Genomic DNA, 13,676 nt, shown 5'->3' on the forward strand with positions numbered 1-13,676 from the left:
TTTTCACTCAACCAGCAGTAGGCTTGCAGCACTAGGGTTAATAGTGCTCGGACGGGGGGACCCCATGCATTTTTTTTTCTTACATTTATCTATTTTTTAAGTTTTGACAACCGCGGGGACCTGTGACTCAATAGACAGGGCAGTGTAACAGTGATGTGTTTAATAATCTCACAGCTAGGGAGCAGCGTGTTGTCTATGGCATTTTTAACACGGGAGAGTTAGCTAAACACGGGAGAGTTGGCTAAACATTGGCGTGTTTGAAATCCCAGCAAAATAGAGATGACCAGCGATTTTGAAGATCAGAGTGAAAATCACAGCGTAATAGATCTGGCGACTTGGGGACTAAAATTGCAGTGATTTTTATTCAATGAAAAAATCAGAGCTTGACACATTTACCCCCAGCGGTCCCAATGTTTTTCACTAACGCGGCCTCCAAAGCCTAGTTGGGCCAGGATGTACACCCACTATTTTTTCAGCACAAGGCTGGTAGTCTCTGGGAGAAGAAGCATGCTGTTATTTTGCTCACAAATAGAAGCTACAGCCCTGCACTGACCAGGATTGTGGTAGTTCCTACTATAACAGGACAACCCCAATGCAAAGTGTTTTTATTTTTTATTTTGGAATAAAATATATATCATTCATATATTACAGTGAGGTTCAAGTTTGTACTGTGTATTGCGTTTGCATCCCCACTGTCCCTAAATATTGTGATTGGCCCTTCCTTTCTAGCCTGGTGTTGGTTTCCACTTTAGTAAGTGGACTCCTGGACGCAGGTACTGGATATGAATTTTAGAGGGACACACTCAAATTGTATTACTTATTTATTTAATAGTCGAGCTTCTCTCATTCATTTCAATAACCCCTTCATTTTAATGGTGATTCTACACGCTGGAAACCCCAATTAAATTAATCAGCTCTGTGCCACTGGATAAGTTCACAAACCCATGCAAACGTGTCTAGTGCATATCAACCGTGTGTATCAGGGGCATACTGGGCCCCTTGGGCCAGCATTCAGACGACCGGGTAGTAATGATCGTGGCCTATGAGGCCGCATCATTCACTATTATAACGGATTTCCTATGGGCGGGGTCCCATAGTAGCAATGTTCTTATAGTTAATGACAAGGCTGCATAGCACACGATCAGTAGTACCTGATTGGCTAGAAGGGAGCCTTTTTGTCAGGAACAGGCTCCAGTAGCTAGAGCCTGCTGCTAAGAGCCTGAACCGCGCCCCCAATCAGGGGCGCACGCAGGGAGGGGGTTCTGGTTCTCCAGAAACCCCTACCCTCAGCGAAGAATGGGGGCTAGACAGTGCTCCTACATAGCGGCACTGTACTGTACAGCAGCGGTGCTGTATTGTAGTACAATACAGCACCGCCGGGGACGCTTCTTTGACAGCGCCGCGGCTGCTGTACAATACAGTGCCGCCGAAATGGAGCAGCTGCGCATGTGCAACAGCTCTCTCTCTCTATATTTTTTTTCCCTTAAAAGCTTTTCACCCTCACCATTTTTCCTGAAACAGCCAATTGCCCCCTACAGTGTCACTCTCTGTTGTCCCTCTCACACAGATTCACCATTACACAAATCTCCCCCTGTATTCATTATTACCTGGCCCTCACCCACCTAATTCGCCATTACTCTAACCATTCTCCCATACTTTTCCTATACCCATGTTTACCATTACCCAGAAAGCACCATTAGACATGCATCCCTATCCTTGTTTCACTATTATAGAATACCTCCCTCCCCAGACAAATCACAAGTTAACCACTATATTCACTGTTATCTCCATTACTCAGCCGTGCCCTCAGATTCACCTTTACTACCCTTATTTTTACCCTAACTAACATTATAAAGCCCTCTGTCAACAAATTCACTAATATACAGCCCATTCACCCCAGATGCAGTGTTATACAGCCTTCTCCCAACAGATTCACCATCACACACACTCAGGGCTGCCAAGAGGAATTCAGGGCCCCGGTACAACAACTTCATGGGGCTCCCCTTATAGTTGAAAATGTAAAAAAAAATTGCACTACCGCACAGCGGTGGCACAAAGGTCCATCACACACTACAACAAGCCCCCTGTGCCATCACATACACACTACCACAAGCCCCCTGTGCCATTACACACACTACCACAAGCCCCCTGTGCCATTACACATACATTACTGTGCCCCTTCATCACAACCACACTGTGCCCCCTTATGATCACACTGCACCCTCTATGCTGCTTTTCCCCCTTCACCTGGCCCCCCTCCATCACTCTGTTCCATGCTGCCCCCCCTTCATCACTCTGTGCCATGCTGTCCCCCCTCCCCACCATCACACTGTGTCATGTTGCCCCCCTCCCCGTCACACTGTGCCATGATGCCCCCCGCCCCATCATCACACTGTGCCATGCTGCCCCCCCTCTCATTCATCAATGTGCCATGCTGCTCCCCCCCACTTCTTCCATCACTCAGTGCCTTTTTTTTCTAGTCCCCCCTCCTCACCTTCAATCACTCAGTGCCATTCTTTTCCAGTCCCCCCCTCCTCACCTTCAATCACTCAGTGCCTTTTTTTCCAGTCCCCCCCCTCCTCTCCTTCAATCACTCAGTGCCTTTTTTTTCTGCCCCCCCCCTCCTCCTCTCCTTCAATCACTCAGTGCCTTTTTTTCCAGTCCCCCCCCTCCTCTCCTTCAATCACTCAGTGCCTTTTTTTTCTGCCCCCCCCCTCCTCCTCTCCTTCAATCACTCAGTGCCTTTTTTCTGTGTCCCCCCCCCTCCTCCTCTCCTTCAATCACTCAGTGCCTTTTTTCTGTGTCCCCCCCCCTCCTCCTCTCCTTCAATCACTCAGTGCCTTTTTTTTCTCCTCCTCTCTTTCAATCACTCAGTGCCTTTTTTTTCTGTCCCCTCCTCCTCTCCTTCAATCACTCAGTGCCTTTTTTTTTCTAAAATACAAAACCAAAGGTAGAGCGCTCTTGCAGAAGCAGCCTCAGAAGTGTGACTTGGATGTCACCACCACATCACATATAACACATAGAATATAGATAAACACTTCACAAAGGTGCTGTGTGCCTTTTTTTTTTTCTATCCCCCCCCCCTCTTCCATCACTCTGTCCCTTTCTGTTTTCCTCTGTTTCTTTACTAACCTTTATATCCGCTTCTTTCTTCTCTCTTCTGTCTTCTTGTCTTGGTCTTCTCTGCGCCGCTCCTCACTGAATGCCGGGCGTGACGTGATGACGTCACGGCCGGCATTCAGTGTGAACGGAGCAGAGAAGAAGGAAGAGGGACGCCGGCGCCGCGGTCATGTGATGTGAGTATTAGTTTTGTTTTGTTATTTAAATAGCCTGCTCCCCCCACCAATGAAGCGGGTGGAGTCACCCCTCCCCCGCCTCCTTGGCAATTAAATAATAAAAAAAATAAAAAAAATGTAAGTTTAAATGGAAAAAAATATTGGCAGGTCCGGGCCCGGGTAATTAGTACCTGCCCCTCCCCCTTCTTGGTGGCCCTGCACACACTTATCCCCACACGTAGTATAGAACCTCCCAATACTTGCCATTAATTCACCTCCAGATTCAACATTTAGATTTCTCCCTCTAGCATGCTTATTACACAGACCTTCTACCATTAGAGTCCTATAAGACAAATGTTGTTGTACTGAATTACTACCCTCACCAGAAGACAGAATAGAATACACTGATTTTGATTTAGATAAGTTCATGTACAGTATTTTTATATATTCCTATTATTATAGATGTTATTGTTTTTAATTTTTAGGCTTAAAAATATCCTTTCAGCTGCAGAATATTTTAAAATAAAATAATACATTGTTTTTGTTTGAGTGCTTGTCAATTATACAGATGCCACTGTAGCTCGCCAGCTCTGCGCCACTACTTCCACTTTAACTACTGTTTTCAAATTATCCTCTGCCTGACTGTCATGATGACTAATTCACTGAATTGAGCCCGCAGCAGGGGATTTGTAAACAGTGGTGCAAGTGGAAGCAGCTGTGCAGTGCTAGTGAGCTACAGAGGCACCCATATAATTAACTAAGGTACTAATTAAGTACCTCTCCTTTTAAAAAAAAATAATATAATTTAAATGGTAATGCGTTAAAATAAGAAGAAATAAGAATAAAGCATTTTAATGCTACTGTTCTGGTAATGCATCTGCAAATGGCATTACCAGATTTATTATAATTTTTATTATTATTATTATTATTATTATTATTGTAGATTTGTAAGGCGCCACAGTGCTCCGCAGCACCGTACAGTAGGAAAAATAGTACATATATAAAACAGGGACATACAAGGTAGACAAAATAAATACAGACATGAAAACAAAGGGTATGAAGGACCCTGCTCATTAGAGAGCTTACATGCTAAATGAAAGAGGACACAGCTGAAACAAGAGGAGCAAATGTGGCTCAGAGTGGAGATTGGGACAGTTGTGAGGGTGCATTAGTGTGAATAGTGTTACCAAGGATAAGGTCACCTCTAAAAAAGAGATGGGTTTTCAAAGCGCATCTAAAGATTTTAAGTCTGTGGGAAAGTCTGATTGAGTGTGGTAGGGAATTCCATAAGTTGGGAGCGGCACGGGAAAAGTCTTGTAGGCGGGATTGAGAGGTGGTTACCAGAGACAAGACAAGGCGAAGGGCAGAGGTAGATCTAAGTGGGCGGGAGGGAAAGTATTTTGATATGAGATTTGAGATGTATGCAGGGGTAATGTTGCTGAGGGCTTTGTAGGTAAGGGTGAGTAATTTGAATTTGATTCTGGAGGACACAGGGAGCCAGTGTAGGGATTTGCAAAGTGGTGCAGCAGATGTGGAGTGGTGAGAGAGGAAGATCAGTCTTGCAGCAGCATTTGGGATGGATTAAAGTGTGGATATATGGGTGTCAGGAATGTCAGATAGCAGGAGGTTGCAATAGTTAAAATGGGAGATAAAGAGAAAATGGATAAGAATTTTGGTAGCATGTTGAGTAAGAAAAGGGTGTATTCTGGCAATGTTTTTAAGGTAGAGTCTACAGGACTGGAAGAGAGTCTGGATGTGAGGAATAAAGCAGAGGGCGGAGTCAAGTGTGACACCAAAGCAGCGGGCTTGGGAGACTAAAGAAATTGTCGTGTTATTGACAGTGAGGGAAATTTACTCTGGCAGGAGGGAAGATAATAAGCTCTGTTTTGGTCATGTTGAGCTTTACATAGCTTTGGGGCATCCATGTGGAGATAGTAGAAAGACAGTTGGTTACACAAGATAGTATAGAAGGAGAGAGGTTAGGGTAAGAGATATAGATTTGGGTCTCATCAGTGTAGAAGTGGTATTAGAGGCAGAGTGAGCGAATTAGTGAATTAAGAGAAGAGGTGTACAATGATAAAAGTAAAGGGCCAAGAATAAAGCCTTCAGGGACCCCAACAGATAGTGGGAGTGGAGGGGAGGATGTGCCAGAGGTAGGAGGAGCGGTTTGATATGTAGGAAGTGAACCAGGAAAGAACTGTTTCACAAAGGCCAATGGAGTGAAGGGTGTATAGGAGAAGAGGATGATCAACTACTGTTGATCACCATCAAAAGCAGCATAGAGGTTCAGGAGAATGAGTCTGGAGAAATTACCCTTAGATTTTACACTAAGTAAATCATTGGTCACTTTTGTGAGAGCAGTTTCAGTGGAATGTTGGGGGCGGAAGCCTGATTGCAGAGTCGAGAATGGAATGAGAGGAGGGAAAGTGAGACAGGCGTTTGTACACTAATCACTCAAGTAATTTGGAGGCAAAGGGGAGGAGAGATATAGGGCAGTAGTTGAGAGAGAGGCTGGATCGAGAGATGGTTCCTTTAGAATAAGTGAGATGAGCGCATGTTTAAAGGAGGATGGAAATGTGCCAGTGGAGAAAGATAGGTTGAAGAGGTGAGTTTGAGGTGGGCATACAATGGAGGAAAGGGAGCAGAGAAGTCAGGAGGGAATAGGGTCTAGTGGATAGGTTGTATGGTGAGATGATAAAATGAGTGCAGATACTTCGTCTTCAGTTACTGGAGAAAATGAATTAAGAGTGGATTGGGGAGTGTAGGTAAAGGTGGGTAGAGTGAGTGGAATTTGGCATAAGGAAATATCTCGTCAAATGGTGTCAATTTTGTCTTTGAAATAAGTGGCAAAATCATAGGCAGGGAGGAAGGAGGAGGAGGTGCAGGTGGGCAGAGAAGTGAGTTGATGGTGGCAAAGAGGCGACATGGGTTATAATACTTGGTGGATATTAGAGATTTGTTTGGCAATTGAAACAGCAGTGCTGTAACATAAAAGAATAAATTTATAGTGGAGGATAGGAACGAGATTTCCTCCAGTGGTGCTTTGCAGTGCAGGAGCACTTTTGCAGGTAGCGGGTCTGTTTGTTTTGCCATGGCTGGGGTATGGATTGTTGGAGACTATATGTAGTAGCTGGAGCTGCATTCTCTAGGGCTGATGTCAGTGTTTTGTTATAGAAAGAGGCTGCCTGATTAGAACAGGACAATGCAGTCATTGAGGAAATTGTTGTTTTAGTGAAAAGGAGAAATGGATTTGGGTTAAGAGTACTTAGGTTTCGCTGTGTATTTGGGTGCAGGGGAAGGGCATGACGTAAAGTGAGGCAGAAGGAAAGGAGGTTGTGGTCGGAGAGTGGGAAAGCTAAATTGCAGAAACTAGAGATGGAGCAGTAGTGGGACAAGACAAGGCCAAAGGAGTGCCCATCACAGTGGGTGGGAGATGAGGTCCATTAAGAGAGAAAAAAGGAGGAAGAAAGTGAAAGAAGTTTAGTGGCAGGAGAGACAATAGGATTATCAATGGGAATGATGAAATTGCCTAGTATGAGTGCAGGCGGGTCAAAGGATAGGAAGTAAGTGAGCCAGGCCGCAAAGTTGTCAAAGAATTGGAAAACTGGACCTGGGGGGTGATAAATAACATATATATATACATATAAAGAAACCAAAGGCCCATATTGCAAAATGAACAAGATACGGCTGTATAATCAAACCAAGCCTAATATTGTGTACAATGTCCAACATAAAAACACAATCTTTCCTTTTTCACATATAGGGTCAAATGTGAATCCTCATAAAGTTCTTTCTGTAATAGGTATTCAATCAATTGTCCCATCCGTTTCTTAATAAGTCTCCAAGACAATGATATCTAGAAATAAATAAAAATGGGAACTGAATTAGTAAATGGTAAAACAAATACAATTAACGATGGTCCCAAAAACACCACTAGAATAGTGTGCTTAACAATAGTAGGTCCTAATTACACCACAGGTGAAAGAAGTATCCAACGTAATAAATTCATATAAAACTGATTGTTCACTTACATTCCATGTAAGTTCACTCGAAAGGTATGTCTTCCTTCCATATAATGTGTCATATTCTCCTAATCAATGCATAAAGGAGAAAGAAAGGGGAGAAGGAGAATCTAACATAATACCTTCAAGATTTTATTACCGTATATACTCGAGTATAAGTCGACCCGAATATAAGCCGAGGCACCTAATTTTACTACATAAAACTGGGAAAACTTATTGACTCGAGTATAAGCCTAGGGTGGAAAATAGCGCTAATTTAAAAACCTAAATAAAAATGATAGTTTCAATGTATGAAATCATTTGTAGCTAGATGGCAAGGAACATTCATAAATGATTATAAAATCATTGGGTACAACCTAATCGGAGGGAAAGAGCTGGCATGTAGTTTAAGGCAGCATTATAGCACAGTAAGAGAAATGTCAATACTTCAAACCTGTTTTGAGCTGTTAACATCTCTCTCTGTGGATGAGGTCCGCTGTACACGACCCTGGCGAGGCCATGTTGTGACAGAGCTCCGTCTGTGAGTGCCATTGACCCTATACTAGAAGGCTCGTGGAATACGGATGGCTTCGATAAGGATGGAATTGTAAACGACAAAACCTTGCTGTGTCCCTGTTCATCCATAATTTCCAAATTGTAGATACTCAGCAGAAGAGCCTCGATGCAGCCATTGCTCTGTAGGTCCCTGCTGGTGGACACAGACAGGTAACACCATATTAGTTCTGGAAGGAACTGAATCGTAAACGTCCTCAAGTGCTTCTCTTTGCTGCGGTAGAACTCAAAGAGTTGGTGGCAGACTGGTTCCAGCAGCTCACTCTGAGGTTCCTGAATCACTTCATACAGGGCAGAGACCAAAGAACTCTTCTCCTTCAAACTTACAGCATAACTTGTAATGGATGCCTCAGGCAGGGTCTTAAACTCAGATAACCATTCCTCCACAGCTCCTCTCTCTGTAGTCAACATCTTCCCACATCTAGTAGTCTATACTGGTCATCTTGTGATTGAGAACTGTGACCCCCTCCACTCACATATCACCATTAAGTACAACAAGGACTCACAATGCGGAGTGAAGAGTGGAGGTGTTCCCTAACTGGACGGGCCGGTTCGGATCCGCACAACAAAGTTTCCGAGCATTTGAAAGGAAGTGGATCCCTCCCTACTGGTGCTCTCGCCGAAAAGGTCCCAGAAGAAACCACAAAAGGCTGGAGGAAGAGCAGCCGATCCGAGTCCAGAATGGTCACCCAGGGATGCAGCATGACATTGCTGGCAGAGACTCAGCCTCCCGCACCCTCGCTCTTGTCTCTTCTCCTCGGGAGATTTTTCACTTACCCGGCAGATGCGTTCCAACAACAGGAAGTTCGGCATTTGGAACGCAAGTTTGCGTTCCAAATGCCGAACTTCCTGTTGTTGGAACGCATATGTAGAAGTTGACAGCCGAGGGACCGAACACCAGGTAAGTTCACCCGTGTATAAGCCGAGTGCCCTTTTTCAGCATACAAAAGTATGCTGAAAAACTCGGCTTATACACGAGTATATACGGTAAATTAAAACAATTGTACAAACTCCAACCCACTGTGTGTGGTAAAACATTTATACAAATATCCTCAAACCGACTAACAGATATACTCCTACCAGATGTAAGGTGAAAACCAGCATAAAGATGTAAAGTCCCGGGCAATATCATTAAGAAGACGTCCACTTTCAATCCTATCTATATGAGAAAAGGTCACATAGAAACATTTGGGAATCTTGTATTAGATGAGGTGGAATCTTGGGGAACTATCAAAAATAAGACTAACAATTTCACAAAACAAGAGAAGCAAGCATTGGAAGCTCATAAAACCAAAGGGGATATTGTAATTAAGCCCATGAATAAGGGCGGAGCCATTGTTATTGTGGACAAGTCTAAAAGCGGAAATTGATCGACAATTAATGGATGGACAGACCTATCAAAAATTAAAGGGAGACCCGACTAGTAGGATCGCTAAAGATCTGATGTCTTTGATTGAAAAATATAGGTTAAAAAGAGCAATTGGAGAAGATATGGTTGAATTCTTAACTCCTCATAATCCGACTATACCATCAATATATGTTCTCCCAAAAATCCACAAGAGTGTAACCGCACCACCTGGTAGACCGATTGTGACGGCTGTCAATTCAGTGACATCCAATTTGTCAATGTATATTGATCATTTACTGCAGCTATATGTAATTAACATTAAATCTTACCTTAAAGACACTCGAGATATCTTAAATAAACTTAAAAGTATCGAATGGCTAGATTAGTAGTTTCTTATCACAGCTGATGTGTCTTCATTATATACTATTATCAGACATGAGCAAGGACTGGCTGCCATTCGGAAAAAGTTAGAGGAGAATAATGTTAACATAGACTCTCAGGATTTTATCTGTGAGAGCATATACTTTATCCTTAATAATAATTATTTTTATTTTGAGGACCACTTCTACCTACAGAGGATAGGAAAGGCCATGGACACCAGGTTTGCCCCCTGCTACGCCAACCTCTTTATGAGTGTATGGGAAGATCTGTACATTTGGAGCTGTGGTGGGCAAGCCTGGTGTCCTGGTTCAGGTACATTGACGACATTATTTTTGTGTGGGGGGGTGATAGGACCTTACTTGATTCCTTTGTGGCCACTTGAATTCGAATCCATTTGACATCAAACTTACTTATGATATTAGTCAGGTTTCTGTCAATTTTCTAGATCTAACTATTTAAATAAAGGACAACAATATACACACTAAGACCTTTATTAAACCTACCGATAGCAATTCATATATTGATGCATCCAGCCATCATCATAAAAACTGGCTTAACAATGTACCGGTAGGACAATTTATGCGAATTAAGAGAAACTGCACGGAGGACCATATATGTGAAGAACAAATTAATTGCTAAGATGAAGATGCATGTCACGGGCACTAGGAGTCTTTACCCAGGTATCACCAGATGATGGACTTACCAGAGCAGTATAGGTGGTAATATGATACTCTGGTAGCGGGGTGATCACGGAACAGGAGACAGCAGATGGTAAGAGAATGCTCGTGGAAAGTCTATGACTAGCAGCACTGGTAATATGTAGATAATTGACACGAGGAATTGGATGGACAAGGAAACGTGAGGGTAGTCAGTGGTCTGCGGATAGCAAGTTGTACCACTGCTATAGTGAGGAGAAATGTCCAGAAATAACGAGGAGGTGATGAGAGTCAGCGGTCTGCGTATAGCAAGTGGTACCGCTGTCTAGGTGAGGGAATGGAATCCAGGTGAAGGTATCCGGGAAGTCAGTGGTCTGCGTTAGCAAGTTGTACCACTGCTATGTGAAAGGATACTGGAAACGGGTGACTCAGGAAACAGGGAACAGTGGTCTGCCTCTAGCAAGTTGTACCACTGAATATATATATGTGAGGAAGAGCACGGGGAGATAAATGCAATGCAGAGTATACACGGGCACACTGAACTTGATCCCACGATGATATGCACAAATAGTAATAACTGAACAGCACTGCACAATAATACAAAGTCACAAGAGCTATCCAGGCAAAAGGTAACACAGTCAAATGATGGTAATAGTCTCAGAGGATAGGCAACTCCAGAGGAGAACAACTCAGTCCAGCAAGATATGCAATACACCAGCACAGTCAATGAGAAGTATGCATACCGTGGTTCAGGAGAGCAGGCTGTCAGACAGAAGTGCAGGGATACCTGAACGGCTGGAGGCCGGCAGGATACGAAGTCCCAGGAGGGTAGAAGCGGTAATCAAGTAGGTGCAGCGCACAGGTAGGTAGACCAGCAGAGATGGAAACAATACTCAGGAAGCAGTAGTATATTGAACTGGACACCTGGAGAATGCTGAAGAGTAGAGATGGTCTAGACGAGATGGAAGCAGCGGAGCGTTGATCCAATGCAGACAGGCGAGTTGACACAAGCGGAGACACTGTAGAAGCACGGAGAGCGGATCAGCTGGCTGCAGACACGAGGAGTACTGGAGGGTTGCGATGAGCAGGGGACTGCAGATACACGGAGGCAGCAGATAGGAATCAGCTGGAGCAGTCACGATGAAACACGGGAGAGTTGAGGTGAGCAGGATACTGTAGATACACGGAGGCAGCGGATAGGAATCAGCTGGTGCAGTCACGATGAAACACGGGAGAGTTGAGGTGAGCAGGATACTGTAGATACAAGGAAGCAGCGGATAGGAATCAGCTGGTGCAGTCACAATGAAACACAGGAGAGTTGAGGTGAGCAGGATACTGTAGATACACGGAGGCAGCGGATAGGAATCAGCTGGTGCAGTCACGATGAAACACAGGAGAGTTGAAGTGGACTGGAAACTGTAGTAGCACAGAGGCAGCGGATAGGAATCAGCTGCACAGTCACGATGAAACAGAGGAGAGTTGAAGTGGTCTGGAAACCACAAACGAACAACAGGAATCAGCAGGAGCTGAACACACGAGGAAACACAGGAACACCTTCAGAGGCTCATGGGGAATGAGACTCCAAGATCAGGCAACGAGGTATTGACCTCAGGTGCTTTAAATAGGGAGTGTTGCCTGATCAGCCAATTAACTAAAAGGAACATGAACTGAAGGTTTGAAAGGGCTGCACATGCGCAGACCCTCAGGATGGTGGACGGCCACGGTTCCTAAACCCACGAGAAGTAGCACTCACAGTCCGGTGAGTGACAATGCAGTTTTTACATAAAGGATATTCAGATCAATTAGTTGAAAATGCCCATATGAAAGTAAAGGGTAATGACAGAGTATCCCTTATGGAATCTAGGAATGGAGCGGAAAATAATAAAAAAAAGAGATGTGGCCTTCATCACCCAATACAACAGTCAGTATAGAAAATATGAGAATGTGATGACGAAATATTGGAAGATACTTATTAGTGACCCGACATTGAAGAATTTGTTACCAAAGAGACCAAAATTCATATATAATATATAATATAAAAGATCACGTTGTCCGCAGCATACTACCTATGGAGCATAACTGTCAGCGGATCAATACCGTAGGTTTTCATAGATGTGGTATGTGTTTGCCGTGGAGGATTATTCAAAGCAATCAATCTAAAATCACTGAGTATACATCTACAATCAATGGTTCTAACTACAAGATTAAAGATTTCATCACTTGTCACTCAAAAAATTTGATATATTTGATACAATGTACATGTAACAAACAATATATAAAAAAAGACCAGTCGACCTTTGAAAGTTCGTTTAACTGAAAATTTGAGAAATATAAAAAAGGGAAATATCAATCATTCCTTATCAGCTCACTGTAAGGACCAACATGAGTGTAACACGAATTGCATTAAGTTTTTTTGTGGAATTAGAAAGGTTACAACAAATTGGAGATTTAATGATTTGGGAAATAGATTATCAAAGGCAGAAATGGAAAGTATTTACAAATTGAAAACGTTAGTCCCGGATGGACTTAACGTGGAGTTCGAATTTAAGTGGTTTCTGTAATAAAGAATTTGATGTTAAGTATCTAGGGATGAGAAGGTGATACTATACTCATCCTACTTATATAACCTAGTAAAGATTGGATGTGAAGGGACACACTGATATATTTTTATGAATCAAGAAATCAATTGTAGATTTTTAGGTAATAAGATTATCTGTGTATTATGAGATTTGTCTCACCTTATATATGAGAGGGGGAATGATACCATGTACATGTTATGCATATCCTATTCTCTAGTGTATCAGTCATTATTTTAGATGTATTTTTTCAATTCTTGCAGTGTATATATTATATTCCAAATAATGTTTTTTTGGTCTGGGGACCATATATATATATGCAAACTTTGCTTATATCCTATGACTTTGCATTAGAATCGAAAAAGGTTTTGTAGGATAACTAATAATGGTCCCAATTTTTGATACGGACCCTAATGATTAATATGTATTTTTAGTAATTACCAGTTCCGATCTCACATTAGAATGTAGTGGGGTTTTATATGACGATCACCAATAGTTTTATGATGATCGTCTTGAAATATAGTTTACAACATGTATTCTGATTACGGGCGCAGGATTAACTTGACCACCATACTGCTGCCTGTATAATAGATTAAGCCATTGGAGTGGTGTTTTTGTATTAGGCTAATGTTTATATCCATTAGTTATGTTTTTAGAACTATTGCCATCATATTTATATTTGTTTTTAAGTTTAGTTTCTTGAGACGTATTTTCTCTGTAATGATTGGTTACCATATGCATAAATTAAGATCGGCCGGAACCCCGTGCATACCTTGACAAAGACCCCAGAGGCGGGGTAGAAACTAGTTGGTGAGCACGGCGGATTTTCACAGAGAGCAGTGTCTACTATCCGGAAGGAGGGTGAT

General features: G+C 42.8%; 2 protein-coding genes across 2 annotated transcripts in view; one reads left to right on the forward strand and one right to left on the reverse strand.

The window, feature by feature from the left end:
* Positions 1 to 13,676, forward strand: part of RECK (reversion inducing cysteine rich protein with kazal motifs) — a 205,308-nt gene that overhangs the window by 179,861 nt on the left and 11,771 nt on the right. The gene's annotated exons all lie outside the window — the stretch shown is intronic.
* On the reverse strand, positions 7,640 to 8,618 carry LOC142157940 (hyccin-like). Its single transcript, XM_075211447.1, has 2 exons — positions 8,349 to 8,618; positions 7,640 to 8,286 (listed from the first exon to the last, which is right to left on the reverse strand). Exon 2 carries the CDS (start codon positions 8,258 to 8,260, stop codon positions 7,640 to 7,642), a length of 621 nt encoding a protein of 206 aa, XP_075067548.1. The 5' UTR covers positions 8,261 to 8,286; positions 8,349 to 8,618.

This window comes from Mixophyes fleayi, chromosome 5 (genome assembly GCF_038048845.1).
Source record: "Mixophyes fleayi isolate aMixFle1 chromosome 5, aMixFle1.hap1, whole genome shotgun sequence".
Taxonomy (NCBI): domain Eukaryota; kingdom Metazoa; phylum Chordata; class Amphibia; order Anura; family Limnodynastidae; genus Mixophyes; species Mixophyes fleayi.

Excerpts from the sequence above, each read along its gene's own strand:
- LOC142157940 (XM_075211447.1), bottom strand. The coding sequence starts at position 8,260 with ATGTTGACTACAGAGAGAGGAGCTGTGGAGGAATGGTTATCTGAGTTT.